Here is a 23,450-nt window from a genome sequence, read left to right on the forward strand (position 1 = left end):
CTATTTTGCCTAGGCAAAAACCCACAAAAATGGGGAGGCTATAAAGCCTCCCACAAGAAGTCTGACTCCTGTTATCTTACTGCACTAAATGTCTCTCTCTAGCTACTGATACATTCTCTTATTTTTGGTGATGCTTTATATTCTGTTGTACTACTTAACACACTTTCCCTTGATTGACAGATACAATTTCCCTGTAACTATCCACTCCCAGTAGTAGATGCCTTCATTTTTATTTAAAAGGGACAGTGTAAGGGAAGCTAGGCCTAACCCTCCCCCTATATTGATAAACGTCTCACTTTCAAGGATTTACTTGAAGGATGCCAAGTACTTTTTTTTAAAGTAATCATTGCTACAAGCTCTGTCTTCTTTTTTACATATTTAATTTAATGTAGATCCCACCTGAACGAAGAGTGTATACTCACTGTTACTCACCATAAATATGTTGGGGCTTTGGGTATGTCTAGACTACCCGCCGTATCGGCAGGTAGCGATCGATTTCTCGGGGATCGATATATCGCGTCTCATCTAGACATGATATATCGATCCCCGAACGCGCTCCCGTCTACACCGGAACTCCAGCAGCACAAACGGCAGTAGCAGAGTCGACAGGGGGAGCCGCGGACGTCGATCCCGCGCCGTGAGGACGAGAGGTAAATCGATCTAAGATACTTTGACTTCAGCTACGCTATTCACGTAGCTGAAGTTGCGTATCTTAGATCGATCCCACCCCCTAGTGTAGACCAGCCCTTTGTGTATGACACTACCCAGCACAAATGAGTTTAGCTAATGGATGCATTGGTTTCTATTGGAGCATTGTTTTATACATAAAGGTATTTAAACCGGAGGGGGAGCTCTCATCACATCAGCCTGAGATGAAGATGAGCTCTCCATACTATATGCACATATGGAAATGGGATGGGTGCTGCACTCCTAAGTGGTGAACGTTGTACAAACAGGTGTGCGTAACACAGGGCCGGTTCTAGAGGTGAGCAAACAGGGCAGTTGCACAAGCTGCTAACTGACCAGGGGCATTGTACAGCTGCTGCTCCACCTTTTGTTTTAGGTGACTGATTCTCCACTCCCCCACCCCCACCTTTTTTTTTTGCTTGGCTGCGCTGGGGGTCTGTGTTTGTGCTGAAAACATTTTCCAGCAAAACACCTTATAATCATAGAATATCAGGGTTGGAAGGGACCTCAGGAGGTCATCTAGTCCAACCCCCTGCTCAAAGCAAGACGAATCCCCAGACAGATTTTTACCCCAGTTCCCTAAATGGCCCCCTCAAGGATTGAACTCACAACCCTGGGTTTAGCAGGCCAATGCTCAAACCACTGAGCTATCCCTCCCCCCAGGCCATTACAGTGCACGCATGTGCACTCCTCCCCACTATGAAAGCCTGGCCACACCAGTCAGCTGAACAAGTGGCTTCTATTTTAGACAGACCATTGCTGTGCAGAACTGTCCACAAGGGGCCTTTTTCCACCTTTGCATTTAGGCACTACAGAGCTGCTCATGCAAGGGGGAGAGATCAGGCAGGCCATGCTCCCTATGTGGAGCCTGCTTTCATCTTCCCCCTCCAGCTGGAGAAGCATGGGCTACTCCAGCCCTGGGCCTGCAATAACCCTGAACCCTTCGCTGCTGCAGCAGGTGGAAGTTGGGGAAGAGAAAACAAAGAGCTTTTTTAGAGGTGTTTGGCCTCTGCCTGCATCCTTACCTCTACTGAGAGTTGTGGTTCCATTGCGAGATGGGTCCTTTGGCACTGTGTGCTGGGGTTGCTGTCTGCTAGTGTGTGGTGTTGGGCAGGCACTTCCTCTTCAGTGCCATCACCCAGTTCCTCAGTTGCAATGGGCTCCCCTCTCCCAGAAGGGGAGGGGCTTGGTAGCCATGCACATTTGATGCAATCACCAGTGGTCCAGGACTGCTATAAAGCTGCCAAGGGCCTGTCCCAAGACAGGCCTTAGACTAGGATCTGGCCTAACAAAGGTAAGTTTCAATAAAATGCCACCTTTGGAATCCTTGTCATAAGACCTTTCAAGACCAATTTTCTCATTTGAGTATCTGCAACAGGACATGGTCAGAGAAACATGCAGAGTAGGCACCACAAATAGCTAATTAAGTACCAAATACTTGAAACAACGAAATGAGGAACTGAAAGCCCTAATCTGAGGTTTTTCAATTAGGCCGATACATGGAATTCTGTGGGGCCAAAGTGCTGATTTATGCCAGTCAAATGTAGGAGCAGGCATCCAACTTCAAAATGTGGGCATTACATGTTCACTATTCTTGAGAGTTTCCTGTGGGGTGGGTGGTGAAGATATTGACCCTTCTAAAAAAAAACACTAACAGTAGCAATCAGGTAGAAATATGGGACTATGCTGTGATGACTTAAGTTTTGGTCTCTGTTGTCTCTTGTAGTTTAATGGTGGTTGCCTGAAATTGTGGCATGTATGGTACAAAGGTTTTAACAGAGTTTTCATATTTAAGGCTATTTTTGATAAAGGGATTTAAATCGGAAGAAGTATCCTGAAGAAACCCCATGTCTTTGAATAAACCATTTGTGTGAAGATGACACATCACTCTAGAATTTTCTGTTAAAAAAATATCATTTTCATTTTTTTTAATTGATGTTAGCCCTAAGTAATAAAGGCTCCTCTCAGGACTGTCTCCATCACTGAAAGTGTCATCATGGTCTGAAGGTTCTGAAAAGCCCTCAGAAGAAACAACAGAAAGGGATATAGTTTTGCTAGCTTGGCTCGGATGTTGATCAGGTAATATTAGAAATGCCTGATTTCCCACCTCCCATGATCTAGAGAAAGGATCTGTAACTAAGGAATCTTCACCTAGGAAGCATCCATTAAATGAACCACTTAGATTCTTTTGCTCTTCATAAAGCCCACTTGATTTGCAGTTACTGATAATTGTAGCGTACTTAATATTGGACTGTCTCATAGTTCCTTCACTGACTTTGTCATCATGGGAACTCTCAGAAAGGCTGTTACTGAAATGGCTACTAGAACAAGCCGAGTCATGCTCAGAGTCTTGAATCGTTGTGAACATTGAATCAACTGCTAATAAATCTTGCTTGTCTTCACTTTTCAATGCTTTAGCAACACTGATGTCTTCCAAAACTATTTCTGGCTCCAGAAGAAGAGGCCCAAATGATATTGCTTCAGGGTGCTTGATAAAAAGATGCTCAAAAGTTTCAGGCTAGAAGAAAAGACATATTTTAATGCTCATCTATCATTTAATAGCTTTATTTCAATATGAAGTTACTGTACTGACAAGCACAGATGAAAACTAGTATGGCATATTTTAATATAAAAAGTACATTGATGAAAAACAAACAAAACCTAAGTCTGCTATGTGGCATGGTATTGAAGCGGGGAATTGGGGATAAAGAAAACAAGCACATGCCTGTGTCTTATGTGTGCAGGGAAGGGTTGATCCTGGAAGGTGCTGAGCATTCTGGCTTAATTCAGCAAAGTCCATTAATTTCAATGGCACTATTCGTGTCCTTAAAATTAAGCTAGTACTTTAGTGCTTTGCAGGATAAAGCCTTATATGCTACAGGATTTTTTTGGCATTTTATTTCAATTGCATGAACAATTTGACATATTAGAAATTAATCAAAATCATTTACAAACAACTGAAATGACTCTGCCTGTTACAATTATTCTATCTAGAGTCATATTCTACCATCCAATATTTTTTTTAGGATCTTCACCTGTAAGTAAGGACTGCATGTTTGAAATTTACACACACACACACACACACACACACATATTTTAGGGATGCATCCTATCCTACATCATAAAGGATGTGAAATATATAAAACATTTCAAATATACCGCAGTATAAATTGACAATAGGAAACTGGCTTTCCTATTTACTACTAAGAAAAGTTCACTTTAAAGTGTATACCCACTGATGAGTTTAATTAAGACAAATAAAAAACAAGTAGTTAAAAACAACAGATTGTATTGATGTTAATAAACCATACAGATATTATATCACAGCAGGAAACCTTCCAAAGTAACGAGGAATATTTCATAATGCTTAGACTGGTGTACATTATAAGAAGGTATGGTAAAATTGTATCTATCTTAGGCTAGTGGGTGTTTGTTTAACCTAGAATAGCCATCACCATAGCATTTAAGGCCCTGATTTAGCAAGGTATTCAAGCAAGTTTTTAAACTACTCACATATTTAAATGTCAACACTTGCTTTGGTACCTTGCTGAATTGTAGCCTAAATGCTGATTCGGGATAGCTTCTGCATTGCTTGCATGCTCAGAACTCCCATGGACTTCAAAAGTACTGTGAATATGACATTTAAAATTAGCAAACTGATTACTGAAATGAGCTGCAGACAGTTGCTACAATGCATATACCAAGAAATGTCTTTAATTCATATTGAATGTCCCTTGCTGAAATTTATCCTTCCCTAAGGCAGATCACCTATGAATCCAGGTAGGAATGTAGGAACTGTTGTAATGAATCAGACCAGTGCTCCATCTAGTCCAGTATTTGCTCATCAACAGTGGCCAGTATAAGATACTTCAGAGCAGAAACCCCACAGTAGGCAGCTATGGACGTCTCGGCAAACACGTTTCTTACTGACTGCCAATAACTAGAGGTTCACTTAGGCTCTGAAGCATGAGCATAACTCTGGATACGAGTTCTACAGGATCACATTAAGAATACTGCCTGTCACTTTTTATCAATCAAATATCAAAAATTAAATGATCAAATACCACTTTTTAAAATAGATATTTCAATTAGAAAATGTCACTTTCTGCTGAATCAAACACGTCACTAAGTAAAATATATTAGATGAATATACAAATACAATGAATATACAATCTCCTGAGAAAGACGTAATACCATAATGTAATGTAAATAATGACAGAGTAATATGTGTATATATTGCTGTAAAATATGTTCTCAACATGTGTGTCATATGATTTGTGCAAAAATATCTTATAGCAGTTAACATAATTCTATGAAACCAAAAGGGAATACTCTGGTCTCAAGTGGCACAGAGTAAAATTTAATTCACACTCATTTGCCAGACACAAGGAGACTACAAAATATGCTCCCCTCACAATCCTGCAGTCCTTAGGTCCTGCTTAACTTTACTCACTGGGAATATTCCCATTGAGGTCAATGGGACTACTCACACTATGTAAAATTAAACATGTGCATAAACCTTTTCAGGGATAGTGCCATAGTCATTACTCAGCCATATCTCCCTTGGAAATCATTTGGAGCTTTAGATAAGTAAGGTCTGCAGGATTAGACCCTATGACCTAATCCTGCAAACACTTATTCACATCCTTATCCTTAAGTACAACAGTCATTTCACTGGAAAATCAGTGGGATCATCCAGGATCTTAACATTAAGCATATGTGTACATTTTTGCAAGATTGCATTACAGATGCAGGATTTACCCATCCTATGCCGTACTGCATTAATGGTTAAAAATGATAATATTTTGTTAAACTAATACTCCATAAATACAGCCTTGCAGTATCAATCACAGAACAGACTATATTAAATACACACATTAGTAACCAATTATTGAATCTAGTTAATCTTGTATTCTGACAGACGTACCAAAAGAAAATAAGGAGTTACACATGGCTTCAGACATAAGGACGTTAGAGGTTTCTAGTGCTGATATGTGGAAGTTTTATGCAGGCAATGGGTATCAAAGCTAATGAGAGTTACAGTACAAGTCCTGCACTTCGTTTTTCCCACTGGAAATTGCATTCACATAAATGAGGGAAGAATCTAGCCCCCGCTGCATAAATTCCTTCTGTTTTCAAAGGAGTATAGACCCTGGCCTTGGATGCACATGGAATCAGAGACGCACAACGGTGCTCATCTGAGGACCATATGGATACGTCTACACTGCAATAAAAATAAGGAGTCTCAGAGTCTGGTGAATTGATTGGTTCACAGGGCATGGTCTACAGGGATAAAAGTTGCAGTGTAGACAGTCAGGCTGAGGCTGGATCCTGGGCTCTGAGACGCCCCTGCATTGCAAGGTTTCAGAGCCTGGGCCCCAGCCTTTGCCCAAATTTCTAAACTGCAATTTTTAGCCCCACAGCCCCAGCCCTGCAAGCCCAAGTGAGCTGACCCGGGCCAGCTGCAGCCATGCCATGAGTCTTTTATTGCATTATAGACATACCCAAGTGGCCCATTTTTCACTAAGATTAATAAAGTGTACGAAAGAAGCATGCATTAAATATAGAGACTGTATTGCAGTACAAGCTATCAAAGGTCACACGACCCTTCAATTCCTATTCAGCACAATACACTTTATATTCACATGCATAACTTCTTTCTCCTTAGCTAGGAACCCAACAGGACATAAGAACATGGAATAATGTCATGGGAGTATAAATCCTTTACCCTCCTTTGGCTGTTTGTAAATTAGTCTAACTTCACTGATTTTTATGGACTTACTCCTGATTTACACCAAAGTGAGAGGAGAATCAGGCCCACAGTCCCTGATCCAACATGTGAGTTATTGGGCTGGCGGTGATAAGTTCCCTTTCTATATATAGCTAAGTTAATTAAGTAAATAAAAAGGTCTCTGTGCAACTCACACACTTCCTCCAGCAATTCACAAATCTTTGTTCAAAGCCCTACAGCCATATTTGATATTTTTCAAAATTGTAAAGCATTTTCTCCATTGCTGTCAGTATAGCAGCATTGTGGTGCTGGTCCACCGCTCCATGGATCGAATGGAAAGAGTATCATTGACTTCAGGGAGCTTTGGACCAGGCCCTACATTATATACGTCAATGAACTTTGTTTAATATTAAATTATATTCTTTGCATTCTAACAATACAGCAACACTTTAAACAAAAAAGAAAAAACAACTTTAATATAATAAGTAATAGGTTAGCTACAAACATGAAATGATGCTAAACGGAGATTACACTAAGCAGAAGTTGCCATACAAAGGGTAACAACAGATTTGCACACACACGCACGCACACACACACACCCCTAATGTCAGACACTATTATTAAAGTGGCTGTGGGAATATCTATGTGTTTAAATGATAGTGAGTGACGTACCTGTCTACACGACATAACATGGACAATGGTCCTTGTCAGAGAAAACTAAGGCACAATGAACAACACTCTAAATTATTTCTGCAAATTCTTTGGACTAAATTCTGCACTCAGATGCATGTGATCAGCTCCCATTGACCTTAATGGGAGTGCTGTGCACATCCAGTGGCTGGGTTTGGCCACCTCAACATGCCTAAAGTCAGTGGAAATTCCCAAAGCTGTTCAGCATCAGAATCAGGCTAGTTCTTGGGCAAACAACCAATAACTCTGGTAAAAAATGATTTTAAGTTGATAACTGGGCAAGTCTTGCACTTAACTAGCTGAATCTCAGACCATTCTGATATTTCTGCTTCTATGGCTCCATCCTCAAAGGTGCTGGGCATTCTCAACTCTTATTGAAACTAGGAGTGTTCAGCCCTTTGCAAGTCAGAGCCTTAATAAACAAGTCACTAAACAAAGGATAAAAATGTGATTTAAAGCAAGATTTTTGCCTACATGTGTAGCAAACCCTGCTCTAGGCTGCAATATGGCAATTGTCCCGGATTTTGCATGGGAATCTTAAGTTTTGAACAAAACTATTTCCAGGACTATCTTTAAATCAATCATCATGTATTGTATCTGTGTTTCCTGTCTTCTGAATGTAAACAGAAAAATCTTCTAACAATTCTGTATATGAAGTCTGGGAGCTGGCACAATGGTTCAGCAGGAAGTGATCATGATTAGACTTCAAAGAATGTCCATTCTCTGTTTAAATGAAATGAAATAAAATAAAAGATGAGAAAAGAAAACTTCACTGGGAATGAAAATTCAATATCTGAAAAAAAAAATCTAAACAGTCGTGGGTCCATTAGATGCATTTTCTTTTTGAAATTTCCTGAATTTTTAAGTTACTGTCTCAATGATTACACAATAAGTGTCCAATTCCGGAACTGAGGGACAAATTCTCAGCTAGTTTGAACTGGTGCATGTCCATTTAAGTCTGTAAATTGGCACAGCACAACTGTAGCTGAGCCAGTTTGCACCAGCAAAGAATTTGGCCCTGGGTATGCACATGTGCCCTCCCCGCCCCCCAACTTCAAAGGGTGTCATACAGCTAAGCATCATCTGGTGGCAGGATTTAGCTCTACTTCACGCTAAGCCTGGACTTTGACTCAACTTTGAGTCCTAGCCCGCACTTCCATCCACACAAAAATCAGTGTGACTCAGGTCAGCAAACATACAGGACCTGTGTCCTGGCATACTGCTGGAGGAGTTGGTCAGAGTCCAAGTCCTGCTCTGACTTGAGTCCAAGCCCTATCTTTTTGCAGCGTGGATGCAGCTCATGCCGCAGACCAGAGTCAGAAGGTCTGCATAAAGCAATGCGAATGCATTAACATGGCTGTGAGACCCGGGTCCAGCAACTGTAAGCCCAAGTTTACAATGCAGTGTGGATGCTCAAGTGCAGGCTTGGAAACACTCGGTCCACAGACCCAGGTTTACAATGCAGTGTAAACATACTCTAAGATGGCCCATGAATTTCAGAACTGGTCTTGATCCGAGGTTCTGGCCCACATCCAACTGTCAGCTTTCTACAGCTGAAGAAAGCGCCTGCATTTTGCCACTCTCAGTGGCTTCAAGATCTTGTGTTTGATTATTTGGATAATTCTTAAGAGTTTAACACTTTAAACTGAATGTAAGAGTGTGAAACACATAAACCCATACTAAAAAACGTATCACTATGGAAACCCATACCTTTTGAAAATTAACTCCTTGTGCCCAGGAGCAGTTTTTGGGGTTTGGAACATCCTCCCAGAAGAGTTTCTTCATTCTGAAATGTTTAGACAAAGTACTGAATATACACTTTGTATATGGCAGTGCTCAATACAGAAATATAAAACTGCTCACTGGCATAGTAGCACAAGGACATAAGCAGAGACAGGGTAATGGCCTGATTTTCAAAGGTACTGAACATGGGCACTCAGAAATTTCTAGTTCCCAGTGCTGTGTTCAATCCATTAAACCAGAGGTTCTCAAATTGGGGGTTCTATTCGGGGGAAGGGGGGCATGAGAAGCTTGGAGAGGGGCTTGCTGTGCTCATTTTACCCGCAGCAATGAATAACTAACAAAGCTGATTCCTCCAGACATATCAGTCCGCAGATGGTGCTGTACATTTGACTCTTGATGGCGCTGTGCATTGTGACGGATTTCTATTTCGCTTGCCTAGCAAATGTATACAAAGTCGTTGCCATCTGTACGTTAATCGGTTTGCATGAACTCTGCTCTGCTTCAAAAAACAGGCACCCCCATCACACTAGTAACAATGGTGTGATGCCAGTAAGCAGGATCTCACTTAAAATTGACATGACTCTATACTTAAATGGCTCTGTTTGAATCAGTGCCTTACGCTTTTTAATATGTAGTGAGAGTTGCATGTTGATTATTTTTAAATCGGTATATCTACTTGTCTAGTGCGGGGGGAGGATAAACTACTGCAGACAGAAAGAAGGGGGGCGCAATCAAATATGTTTGAGAACCATCGCACTAGACTATGCTGCCATTCAGAGAATGTACATCTCAAATATATAAATGGTGCCAAAAGCTAACTAGGTATGAATGTTTCTATAGGCGCACACTTTTTAAGCTGCAGTATCTTCTTATAAGCACATTTAGGGAATCAGACGTGAAAATAAACAACATGCCTTTGTTGCGAGATCAGCAAAGTTCCAAGCAACAAAACGAAGGATGAAATAACTATTGGTAGAATCACATAGAGGCCTGCATCATTCTGTTTTTCACGCCTATCTGAAAACAAAAGGAATCTGTTTCAAACTATTGGCAATATTTTTCCAGTCATCAGTCCTAATTTTATTGCAATTAAAAATATCTAAATAGAACCGTTTAGATAATGATCAGTATTCATACAAATTGGAAACAAATTACTCGACTGTACATTAGTAGGTTATACATGCCTATTGTATCACCCTTAAGTAAATTGCAGTGTGTCACACCAAGGACTCCTGACATGTGGACAAATACACAGGAGGTGAAATTACTCTAAAAACTCAGAGGCCCCCATGTCTCTGTGGGATTGTCCATTGTTCCCGTTACTCAGAATCACCACCAAGGCAAACAAAGCAAAGGGAGGAGCCCATACACAGAAGAACCATGGGAATACAGGACCTCAGAAACCCCTTGGGACTGTCCCAACATATGCCCTTTCCCTGCAGAACACTGGCCCTTTTGAAAACGTGGGTCAAATCTTGAAATGCATTACGGTATTAAATTAAATGTAAAGACAGTGCCAGGAGAAGTTGGTGGGGATACTCCACTGACTTCAACTAAGCTATGCAAATTTATACCACCTTGACTAAGGTCAGTTATACTTCAATCACTGTGTTTTCACCACTGTTTTCTTGACATTTCTCATAAAAACATGAGCAAGAGTCCATATCATATCCAAATGGAACTTTTACTAACCAGCTGCTGCTTAATACAAAAGAATTAAGATCATATTGGTCACCTTTGATGAATTCATCAGTCGTTTTGGGGTTGCCTACTCCTTCAGGGAATATTGGGTACAGGCTAAACTGGTACTTCTCAATAAGAATAAAATGATCTGGAAGGAAGAAATTAGGCTTGATTTAAATTCCAGTTTAGTAAGACTATAAAATACTAGCCTCTAGATAGGCTTTGATCTCATGCAACAGATGCTCAAGGCAAGCCCACAGGAAAAAAGAATTATTTTCTCTAGTTTAAACCTTTTAATTTTGGATTCAAATGTAGACCCAACAATCTATTTTGGATATATTAGCAATTTCTTCTTATGGAATTATTAGCTTTTGATGAAAAGGTTATAAATATTAAAGCCACAAAGCACATATAGTAAAATCTGGATAAATAGCAGATATATGTAATATTTATATTTAACATACATTCAGCATATATTGGTGTTAGGATAACATATATAACTGAGCTTTCCTCTTTATCACTTCCTCACTAACCAAATACAAACCCACGCATGTACAGGACGTAACAAAGATGAAGCATACTTTTTCCCAAGTTCAATATGGTAATGATGCTCCTTAAATAGATGTAAATCAGGAGCAACTCCATTCAGATCAAGGCAGTTATGTCAGCATAAAGCTGGTGCAAATGAAAGGAGGGTCAGGCCCAGAGTGAGTATACTATATGGAGATTTGCGCAGATCTGAACCGACTAGCCTGTAGTGCCTTTGTGTGCAGCGACTAAGGTGCGCATGGCCTTGCGGACCAATGCCCATGTGACACAAGGTGATGCAGGACCAGGGCCTGGGTTTTTAACAGCGATAAGGACCAGTCAGCAATTCTGTATTAGCCCCGCTCATTAGCTCTATAGCTGACTCTCAACTGACAAGTAAGATCCAGTACAGCCAAGAGCAATCTTTAACACTCAAACTATTCTTTCATTAAAAAAGAGAAGGCTACAGCAAAGAGGCAGGATTCATGTACCCAGAAAGTACAACCTTTCACCACACTGTAACACAGTTAAAAAATACCATGTGTGTTTATTTTCAAGTACAAACTCACCATAAATATAGTATTTGCTAATATTTGGAGCAACTCGTATCCATTTCATTTGTTCTTCCTCATTAAGGTTTTTCCATTCAATAACAAAAGACGTTATCACATACATTTGAGGTGAAAGTGTCCAGGTCAGAATTACACAACTGCTGTTTACTGGATAAGCATTGAGTGACTGCACGATATTCACTGATAAAACAGAAAAAAGCATGATTAAAATGAGATCAGCTAAACCAAATCAGAGTTGGGTTACACATGCTGCATCTCAGATCCCATGAAAAAGACTATAATGGTTTAGGTTCTTTATTGTTTATGAAGTGACATTGTTTTACACCAGCACAGGACTCGTCTTCACGGTGGGGTAATGCGCTCTACAGAGGTGTGATTTCTAAAGCACACCAACATGTTGCACATTAATTGGTCCATTCAGATTCTGCCAGTGCACACTGAAGGTACCCTAGTGTGTTTTAACGTAGTTCTGTTTGAAACAGCACTACATTAAAGCACACCAGCAGCATCTACATGGACTGATTAATGTGAAAATCATTAGTGCACTTGAGAGATCACACCCCTATAAAGCACATTAGCCCACCATGTAGACAAGCCCTGAGTATCTGGCTCCAGGTGTTAAACGGATCAAATCTGTGGGCTGTGTTCCCCCCACATTTCGCATAGAGTTCTCTCCTAAGCAATAGTCCTTTTTTGAGCAATATTCCTGGTTCTTACCTCGATCTTTCAAACCTTCACCCCTTAGTTGAGACATACCGTAATAGCTAAAAACCATCAAAATGTAGCTAGCAAAACAGAGCATAAATCTATGGCTCAAGCGCTGGTACACTCTTCTATGGAACAGGGATAAGAACCTAGGTGGCCAATTTCCATCTTGCACTCCTGCTGCTAGCTGCAGCCTTTCTGGGGTATGTTCATGCACACCATCAACCAGACTTTGACCCATAAAAAGCACATGCTTTTAACTACTATTTTACAAAATTTCAGCGCTGCCTATAGGTTGCAGTAATGCTTCCCACAACATTTAAAATACAGACTAACGCCTAACAAGGCAGAGTCTGGGTGAATCAACAAAGAGGGTGCTCCTATGAAGTGTAAAGTCAATAATGAGTAAGTGAGCTGTCAAAAAATGCTGAGTCAATGGAAATCAAAATGTTCCACAGGAATGCGTTGATTTCATCAAAAGTCTTGACAGAAGAAGCAGGCTGGCCAGCGAGCCTGCCTGCCTGGTTTCCTGCCCGCCCAGCTAGCTCCCAAGTTCTCCCACTGCTCATCTGCAGCAGGGTCTCAGAAAGCTGGAGCACGTCAAGCTGCTCAATTTCCTGGGATCCCCAGGGTAGGCTGCCAGGCTGTCCAGTTCTCTGGGTCCCCCACACGCACACAGCAGGCTGCCAGGGCTGCCCAGATCCCCAGCTGGCTAGGCAGCTGGCAGCCGAGGGAGCCAAGCAGTCCCCCAGGTGAGCAGCCAGGGGTCCTGGGGTGCGTATTTCATTTCAGAACCACCAAAAAGTTCCCGCAGTGGGAATGTTTTGGCGTTGCCGAAACAAAATATTGGGGAATTTCAGTTCTGTTAAAAATGTGGAGTTTCAGGCTTTTCATTCCTGTAATAGCAGAGAAAGTCATCATAAGATGTACTTGTTAATAACGATTTCTTGGTTAAAAGAAAACTGCCAAAAGGCACAGTAGGCATTCTGAAGGTTAAACATCTTCTGAATGCATCAGTGTTATTACTAACCTGTTATTCTTACCTGTGCTCATTTGCTGTGACAGAGTTAAATTAAAATTCATTGAGGAAGCTCCAACTGAGTTAACAGCTAGGATTGTAACGGTGTGTGCATCCTCCATCCATGGATACGTATAGGTAGTGCCACTGGTGACATATTCAGTCCAAGTGATGTTTTCTGAAGTGTGCTGCTTTACAATATAGCCGCACACACTGCATAATGAGTAATTCTTCATCAGTGGCTGCAGGAAACATCAGTATATTTTAGCTGGCTGGGGTTTGATTTTCACTGGGCAGTAGAGAACAGACTTCTAGTTCTGAGAAAGCAGGACCCTAAATGATACCCATCAGTGAGACTACTTTCCTTATACCTAAAATATTGCTGTCCATTTAAACAGGCTAAAGTTTTTCCATAATCACTGACGCCTGACATCTCTACCTACCATAGCTACTAAGACAAGTGTGATCGAGGAAATACAAACCTTTAATTTGCTCTGGTAACTCATTGTTTTCTCTTATTATTTTTAAAGGATGCAGAGCCAGAAGGAATTGCCATGATCCTAAATTGGGGACGTATTTTCTGTAAAGGAGGCTCAGGACCAGATGCAATAATGCATGTGAGGCTGCAGGCACAGTTACCATGACTACATAAGGGTAGTCAGTCAATCACCTAACTGATCATTTGCATGTGCAATTACACAGTTTGCATGTAGAGTCATAGCAATTGTACAGGGGATGGTTTACAGGTGTTAGACCAATTCTACACACAGACTTTTGGCCTCCTTTTCTGAGAATCTGGCAAATGGAGACTAACATCTTTCAATATAACTTGTATTCATTGTTTTTAAAGACTCCGAGTCAGAGTTTAAGGCCAGAAGGGCCTCACAACCAAAATAAGCCCAAAGGAGACTAGATTCTGTGCCATGGGCAGAGAATAAGAGGGACTGAGGTGCAACAATGCCCAAGGGTCCTGCAATGACAGGGAAATGAGTAAGTGAGGTATACCCAGATAATCCTGGAAAGCGAACCACATGCTGCAGAGGAAGGTGAAAATCCCCAAAGTCACTGCCAATCTGACCTGGGGGAAATTCCTTCCTGATGCCACACATGGTGATCAGTTAGACTCTGAGCATATGAGCAAGAACCAGCCAACCAAGCCTTTGAAAGAGATAATTCTCAGTGTCATCTCAGAGCACTGGCCTACCCTGTCCACAGTCCCATCTCCAACTGTGGCCATCTAGATGCTTCAGAGGAAGGAGACAAAAAAACATCACACCAGAATACATGTGGGGTGGGGGTGAGGGGACTGGAGGATCCTTTCCTGACCCCTGCAGGTAGCCAGCTGAAGCCTTTGTTTTTTTGGCACATGTAGCCAAGCATCAGACTCAAGTGCAAATATTTACAAAAAAACCCACAACTTTTTAAAATAAATGAATGGTACATCTTTGCAATTATATTTTATAGTGTATTGCCTGGTCAAGTCTTAAGACATCATGATTTGATTTATACATATGATATTGGAGCTTCTATTCCTCCAAACTGCTGCGAATCAGTACAGCCCAGGTGACAAGATTTGTCCCAACAGGAAGGAGGGTGAGTGCTTTACACTCTGGATAAAATACTGTCCTTCCTATCCTGGATGCTGAGAGGCTGGGAAGAGGAGCTGGCCAAGCAGTGATTCTTTAGCAGAGCAAAAAGACTTGTTTGCTTTGAGAGGTGGGGATTACGTGCATATGTGCTGTGTAGGTGATGAACAAATATGAGTAGCCTGTGCTACTGATTGCCCCATGTAACTGCGCTTAGGGTAGGGTCAGATCCTATTCACCCAAGATGGGCCTCTGGTGTGACAACCAGAGCAGTTAGCTGTTGAACTGTAAATCTGGAATCCTGCCCTGCTGCTGAATGAAAACGGCTGCTGACTGAGTGAGTGAATGGAGAGTCACTGTGACCTCATAACCATCCAGAGCAACCACACAGCAGAGGGAAGGATTCTGTCCTGTTAATAGAGTACTATGTCTTGTTGGTGAGTAGGGAAGAAAAACAGCTCTGCCAGCTTGTGGTAGGAAAGATTTCAGTGCATAAGGAAAAAGAGAGAGAGAAATTCAGAGAGAAGTAAGAAGAAGAGAGAAGATATGGGAGGAAAAGAGATAAGAACTGTACTCTGATTATATTGCAGTATGGCCACCAATCTTTTTTTAGGAACCTCTACTACCTGACAGCGCTGCTGAGTGAGAGGTGGTAAAATGAATGAAGCTGTGTCCTAACTATTCTGTCTACAAAAGGACCATGAATAATGAATGTTTCAGTCTGTCATTCAGGACCACACGTGCTTGCTCGATGCCCACCTCCAGCAGGGGCGGCTCTAGACACCAGCGCGCCAAGCAGGCGCTTGGGGCGGCCGTTTCCCGGGGGGGCGGCATTTGGCTCCGGTGGAGCTCCCGCCGGCATGCCTGCGGCAGGTCCGCTCGTCCCGGGCTCCGGTGGACCTGCCGCAGGCATGCCGGCGGGAGCTCCACCGGAGCCGAGGGAAGAGGGGACCCGCCGCGGGACCGGGGAAGGGCGGCGCAGCGCTCCGCGCTGCTTGGGGCAGCCTACTGTCTAGAGCCGCCCCTGACCTCCAGTAATTCCACCAACACTTTTGAATCATGCATCCCACAAAGCCATCAAACTGTGATAGCATCCGTATCATGAGTGAAAAACAGAGACAGTGAGAGACAGAAGCTGAAATACAATTCTTCATACCTTCCAAACTAAAGTAACATTTTTCTGCTTCCTTATGGGATCTTCATTAATAACTCTCCAAAATTCGGGACCTCTCAGGGGAGCTGCAAAATTACATCCATTTTAAGAAGAACAATGTCACACATGCATAAAACTATACTCTTCAGAGTGTATTTATAAACTACACGCACCTTGGATATCCTGTACAATGGTATACGCTGGTTTACTCCAATCACTCCAGTAACCTAATCCATCTAGTCCACTGCAGCGCACCTGAACAATATATACAACACAAAGGTCCAGTACCTTTATCATGACTGATTTTGTTGGTGCATTTGAAACCTCAAATATCTGCAAAAGAATTAAAAATACTTAGAATCGGAACACCACACAGTTTTCTAGGCATCTGACTGAGATCTTAACTTCTCGAACTGGCAAATTCAGACCTCCTGCCACTGAGTACAATGAGAGACCGCTCACTAATATAATTTTGCCACAGAAAATAAATTCTAATGCAAACTAAAATACTTTATCATATAGAATGAATTAAACATACATTGGTTGATTGATATGGACTTTGCATGCACAAACACTGCAGGGATGAAAACATTATGTTGTATTGAGTATAATAGTACCTCCCATAATATTTCTTCCCTGTTCACAGAGTACCGAATCTGAAACTTAAGATCGCTGTTCGGAAATGCTGGGTTTGTCCAGCTCACATTCAGCAGCCCAACATTCTTGGTGATTTCTGCCTTAACGTTAGAGGGAGGAAACGGCTTCACTAGAAAATTGAAGAGAAAAAGCCACTGAAATGTAGACTCTGAAATTTCTAATTGAAGCCAATGGTACTACTTATTCTATTTTTCCCCTCTACATTGGCCCGCATTGTGATCTTAGCTACAGCAATGCAAATTCTTCTCTAATATCAGAGGTTATTCCAGATTTTCTCTGGCTTATCAAATCAAAATCTTTTCACTTCAACGTCTAGTATACCATACACGTTTGCTTACTCATTCACTACAGATGTAACTAAATTGTAATTGACAAATTGAATTTCTGTCCCTGGGATATTGCCCCAAATCAGGACAAAAAGTTGAAATATCAAAACTTTTCAAAGAATGAAAAATTCAGAAAAATTTCAATTCAGAAATGTCAAAACATTTCATTTTGGTTTATCGTTATTTCATGTGGGGACAAGTCAACATTGGTGTCTGCATCCATTTCAGGTGCCATGCTACCGCCTGGAGACTCTACTACAGGGAGGTGGTGGAATTTCCTTCCTTAGAGGTTTTTAAGGTCAGGCTTGACAAAGCTCTGGCTGGGATGATTTAGGTGGGAATTTGGTCCTGCTTTGAGCAGGGGGTTGGACTAGATGACCTCCTGAGGTCCCTTCCAACCCTGATATTCTATGATTCTGTGAGATTGCAATGGGGCATCATGGAAGATGAAGTAGGGCTAGGGACCGGGGGGCCAAAGGGGAAAATGGGGGCATGAGTAACCCAGAATTAAACTCCCATGATGCACCGCAGTAGCTCAGGCAGAAGCAGAAACTAATATGAAGTCAACCTGAAATTCAATGTTTTGATTTCCCAAATGGAAACCTCTGCCAAAATTGCCTTTTTCCTAGGGAAAATTTCGATTTCAACAAAGCCCCATTTTGCAACAAGAGAATGTTTTGTTCAAAGTTCTTTGAGCAACCCTACTAAAAAGCAAGAAAAAAAGCTGAAGAAAACACCAGGGGAAGGAGAACTAGAATGACCACTTTGTTAGTAGTACGGTGCAGCGCGTGCTTCACTCACTGTAGCTCAACAGCTTTATCTTATCTCCACTGTGTTTAGAGTGATGAGTGTGTAACTCAGACTTTTAAAAACTCTTCAGGCCAAGTATATCTGAAAGCTTTCGTTTGCCAGCACTCCTTAATGTTCAATGTGTATCCTAGGAGTACTCTCCTCTAGGGTGACCAGATGTCCCGATTTTATAGGGACAGTCCCTATATTTGAGGCTTTTTTTAATATGGGCCCCTATTACCCCCTACCCCCGTCCTGATTTTTCACACTTGCTATCTGGTCACCCTACTCTCCTCTGCCTGAAAACTAATGGATATTTGATCTGTTAGATCCCACTAAGAACTTAAATTACTTCAGTAACTTGCAGCTGCTCTGTTGGCAAGTGCAAGATTCTTTTGGCATGTTGTATAGGCAATACAAGTACAGGACCAACACAGCCCCACATACTCCACTATGTGCAACGCTAAACACGTATCTGAAAAAGAGCACCGAAGGCCAGGAATACCATATGTCAGTGTTGCTAACGTCAACTTCAACAGAATCTGCAAACACATTTGTCAAAACAGGATGAAAAGAGTGAATCATGTTTTTGAACCAGAAAGGACCACCTCCTTGAACTGCACTCATTTAAATATGTTTGAATGCTCAAAATTATTTGTAAACTCCAAAAATGGCCACATTGTTAGCCCACACTGTCAATGTACTATCATTCGTTAACTCATTGCTCTCTGCAGTGCTTGGGAAAACCAAGTACAAAAAGCAAAATGTAAAACACATTTCTACATCCCAAAACTGCTTAGGGAAGTGGTATGGCCATAATGCATTAGGGTTTTTCCTTTGGAAATTCCTTTGGTCATTGTTCCCTCCATTTAAATTTTAGCTCGCAATGGAAGATTTGGTTTAATTTATGCTGAAGTCTTACTATCTGTGTGGATTTGGTCTTCTGCTCCCATAACGTAATATTTTACTCTGTTCTATTCTTGCTGTGCTTTAGCAGTCTAGTTGGAAAAAAGAGAGAAGTGCTTGTTCCAAATATTGACTAGAGATGGGTGGGAAAATGCTAGTTCTGCTTTCATATACTGTGTGAAAAATATTTGGGCAGAAGTTTTGTGAAACACAAATTTGCCACTGCAAAGCTCTTTTTCTTTTGTCCTTTGGAAAACCTACAAGGTGCTTAAGACTTAGATGAGTCCAAACTGTAAACCTGCTCTGTAGACTTTGCAAGGCACCGTTCCTGAAAACGCCTAGCAGACATTGGTTTGGCCTGTAGCCTCAAGACAAGTTTAAGCAAAGTATTCTGTTAGTGTTACAGAAGAAAGTTTGTTGAACCTAGGGTGACTAGACAGCAAATGTGAAAAATCGGGATGGGGGTGGGGGGTAATAGGAGCCTATATAAGAAAAAGATCCAAAAACTGGGACTGTCCCTATAAAATTGGGACATCTGGTCACCCTAGTTAAACCTGCAGTCTACACCTGTATCATAAAAATCCACTTCAGAGATACCGCTTGCTGCAAAGCCGTTATGGGGAAACCTTAGTAAGGCCCTGAAATAGCAAAAGCACTTTAGTACATGAAAAATCCCATTGGTTTTAATGGGAACACACACATGCTTAAAGTTACATGTGTTTAAATGCTTTGCTGGATCAACAATCTAATCTACCAGGGAGTCTAGGACCTATACTGTACAATGAAATGTTCAAGGTAATAATATGGGCCACAAGGCCTTCACATGAATAAACATTTATTTGAGGGGGGGTTAAATTAGCTGTTTTGGTGGTTTTTTTAATTCAAGGCTAGGAGAAATTTAAGGCACAGACTCTTTATGGTTCTTATGTCAGTCCGGCCAGGCAATCAGAAAGAAGTCAATCACAAAACATAGGTTTTCACTGCCAGTTTCTTCTCACATGCCAAAACTGGAGCCCCCAAAGCAGAACTATCAAAAAGCTCAGTTCCCCAGTATCACTTTTGAGTGCAAACTTTTTTTGGAGCATCTGTATTATTAACCTTCATAGCAAAGAATTAAGAGAAGATCTGAAAACATACAGATGCACAGCATAGATATTAAAACAGGAATAAAACCTTAATCAACAGGTTAGTTTCAACAGGTATTTAGGGATAGATCAGTTGTTAAAGGAGTAGGTATCACATAATTAGGGATGAGGAAAAGGTTTGAGGTTTTAGAAGCCTCTTGAGTCATTGTTTAGGGTCCCAATATTACTCCCAGTGACTTCAGAGGGATCTGGATCAGGCCCTGGCTTAGCAAAACTAGTTCTTGTGTGTGAAACTTTTATCCTTAAATTTAAACCCAAGTGTTTTGTAAGGGAAATTCACAATTAAAACAAGTTATTCTAGTGAATGGATCTCTGTGCTATGCAGAGATACATTCATACTCTTCCCCAAAAGCTATACTGAAGTGAATGAGTCCCACTGTGTATAGTATTTATAGTTTATTTTTTCAGTAGTCTTTCTCCTCTTTTCTATTTCTGCTCCTTTTTTAAAGCCTCTTCTAAGCAAACATGAACCCTGTAACATTTGAGAGAAAGTCAAACTTTCAAATCTGTGGGCCCCAACTCACCCATGGTCCCTGAAGTCACTCCAACATGAGTTTGCCACACCACTTCTAAGTGGATTTGTAATTATTCCCTCTTCTTAGTACTAATCCTGGAATATTAGTTGGGGTCTGTTTAGAAATATACATCAGAAGAAGCACTGTGCAATGAACATCATCAGCCTGTGAGTGAAACTAGGTGATCAATTCTCTTTCAGGTTACCATTATTAGTTTTCATTTGTACTGCGCCTACAGGCCCCACTCAGGATCTTAGTCCCACTGTGCTCGTCCTTCTACAAGCACAATAAGAAACAATCCCTGGTCCCAAAAGCTTTCAATGTAATTTGAGACAAGGTGCGACAAGTGAGTCTGACAAACAAAAGGAGGGAAGGAGAAATAAGAATTGTGGTTACAGAAGTAATAGCCAACTGCTCAGTGATTCCTAGTGGCTCCAGCTAAACCTCATTTTCTTTGTATTTTTTTATTTTTATCTTTTTATTTATTTAAAGGACATCAGCTCCCCCCGGCAGCCACAAAACATAGACATCTTGTAAACATCACAGCAGAGGTGTGTCTGGAGGGGGGTTTGAAGAAGTGGTCAGTAACCTTTATGGACCAATTCAGGCAGGCAGTTCCATGCTTAAAGGCAGCATGGAAGAAAGTGCAGAGACATTTGTGGTAGAAGGTAACAGACAAACAAGACTGACAACACAATCAGATAAAAGCAAGCACACAGGAAGAGGCAAAGCTATGGAGGGACTTGAAGGGAAGGTCGGAGATGAGTCCTTCCTTTCTGTACCACTAATAATTGAAAATGCACATTTTTGCATGCCATGAATTAAAAAAAAACCCACAAAAACAAAAACTAACAACCTTTTTCTAAATCCAACCTTTCTTGTAAATGTCTCTGCAATAGCCACAAATTGATAAACAAATAAAACTGTAAAAAGCGACAAAGAGTCCTGGGGCACCTTATAGACTAACAGACGTATTGGAGCATAAGCTTTCGTGGACGAATACCCACTTAGTCAGAAACATGTCACCCGCTCACGAAAGCTTATGTTCCAATACGTCTGTTAGTCAGTAAGGTGCCACAGGACTCTTTGTCGCTTTTTACAGATCCAGACTAACAAGGCTACCCCTCTGATATGTAAAAACTGGTTCTTTCAGCTGAAAACATATTGTGCGAAGATAAGGCCTAATCCAAAGCCCACTGAAGTCAATGGAAAGGGTCTAATTGACTTCAGTGGTCTTACAATCAGGACCTTGCAGCTCCTTCCAGAATCTGAGCTATGCTGCTCCACCTACAGCATAGAGACATTGCTGTCCGAGACCACTACTGGAAGAAAAAGGTATTAACAAAATCTTTTGACATACCCACATCTGCTGGAATGACACAGGTTGGTGGGGATTCAAGTGTTCCTAGTTGGTGCTTTATCTCTATCCACATGGTATATCCAGATAAAAGAAAAATAGGCTGAAATGTACACTCGTAATAATGATTCCTCTGTAAATGGCATTCTTTTGCCTCTGACTTTGGAGGAATACTTGGAAAGTCAGAACAATAGATACTACTCCTTAAAAGAGATGAAAACATTCAATTAATAATTTTCAACAAAGAGCTGTTTCTGTTACGAATAAAACTCCAAAGAAATAATATTGATTGGAAATCTTGAACTTCTCATGCCATGTTTTAAGCCAAAGTCATAACAACATTTCCTTATAAACTGCGCATTTCCCCTCCCCTCCCCTCCCCAAAATTACAATAGAGGATCACCCTTTTCAAAGTAATATTGAAACATAAAAAGAAAATGATACTTTCAATTAAACACAGGAAAAAATATTTTATCCTCTTGGTGTTCTAGCCACGCTTACACAATTAGAACTATTATAATCATTCTTAGTGTTTGAGGGTTTGCTTGATTTAATTAAAATTGCCCTGCATGTCTCAAAGCAATATGGTAATGAGATACCAAAGATTTTTCCTTTAGTTTACCACTCCCAACCCAGCCCACGCCTGACTGAAAGCAGTTATCCGATGGTTGCTGTTGTGGCCTATGTAAAATAAGTTGCTGACCTAGAAGACAGGATTTTCACAGCACTTGATCACCTACATATTTGCCACTCATTAACTGGCAACTTTTTTGGGTAGTGTCGGCAGAGAAGTAAAAAAGTTTGGGCCTGATCCAAGGCTCATTAAAGTCAATAGGAGTCCTTCCACTGAAGTCAATGGGATTTGGATCAGGCCCTGAAAGGCCCCGTAGATAATGAATTACGTTCTGAGCTCCAGAAGTATTTCCTCCAGGGCACAGTTGAGAATGCTGGCAGTGTTGTGTTAGGAGTTTACACTTTTTTTTTTTAAACTTGATGTAGGGATTTATAGGACTCCTCCCTCCCATTTTTGTAGAATCTGACCACTTCCCATATATTTAAAAACTGAAGCACCATGAACAATCTCTTTCCTCCTTCCTTCCCAGCCTCCAGAAGAAATAGTATAGAGAGTTCCTAGGGAGGTGAGTATGTGCGCACACATGTGCTGGGAGAGGGCGGAAGAAGTGATGAAATTACTGAGATAAAGTTGAGTCAAAATAGGATTTGCACATTTAGTTCTGAGTGTGCATGGGCTCCCTACTCCCATGATAATCAACTTCGTTGTCTAGTTCCAGTACCTGTGGCAGTTCTGTTGCCTGCACTCAGAAGCCTCTCCCTAGTGAATGACAGTTTCACTGGGCCAGTGGAATGTAGCTGTGGTGGGAGGTCATGATCATAAAAAAGGGCCAACCTCCTTAACAGCTAGGGCCAATCGCATAGAGAGCTTTGACTATCAATAGGGCCCTACCAAATCCATGGCCATGAAAAACGCATCACGGACCGTGAAATCTGGTCTTCTCCCGTGATATCTGGTCTTTTGTGTGCTTTTACCATATAGTATACAGATTTCATGGAGGACACCAGTGTTTCTCATATTGGGGGTCATGACCCAAAAGGGAGTTGCCGGGGATGTCACAAAGTTATTTTAGGGGGGTTCACGGT

General features: G+C 41.3%; 1 protein-coding gene across 5 annotated transcripts in view; it reads right to left on the reverse strand.

Moving 5' to 3' along the window:
• Positions 1–2,383: 2,383 nt before the first annotated feature.
• The window catches only part of LEPR (leptin receptor), a 62,849-nt gene continuing 41,782 nt past the window's right edge, over positions 2,384–23,450 (reverse strand). For 4 of the 5 annotated variants that reach the window (XM_039486438.1, XM_039486437.1, XM_039486436.1 and 1 more), the window contains 10 exons: positions 21,795–21,994; positions 16,714–16,862; positions 16,270–16,429; positions 16,100–16,182; positions 13,383–13,599; positions 11,632–11,814; positions 10,587–10,682; positions 9,766–9,868; positions 8,819–8,894; positions 2,384–3,205 (listed from right to left, as the gene is read on the reverse strand). In XM_039486438.1, coding sequence (XP_039342372.1) covers positions 2,384–3,205; positions 8,819–8,894; positions 9,766–9,868; positions 10,587–10,682; positions 11,632–11,814; positions 13,383–13,599; positions 16,100–16,182; positions 16,270–16,429; positions 16,714–16,862; positions 21,795–21,994 — 2,089 coding nt within the window. Of the gene's footprint in view, positions 3,206–3,255; positions 7,832–8,818; positions 8,895–9,765; positions 9,869–10,586; positions 10,683–11,631; positions 11,815–13,382; positions 13,600–16,099; positions 16,183–16,269; positions 16,430–16,713; positions 16,863–21,794; positions 21,995–23,450 lie in introns of those variants that run through there. The other variant, XM_039486439.1, reaches the window with a different exon arrangement.

Source organism: Mauremys reevesii, linkage group 8 (assembly GCF_016161935.1).
Source record: "Mauremys reevesii isolate NIE-2019 linkage group 8, ASM1616193v1, whole genome shotgun sequence".
Classification (NCBI taxonomy): Eukaryota; Metazoa; Chordata; order Testudines; family Geoemydidae; genus Mauremys; species Mauremys reevesii.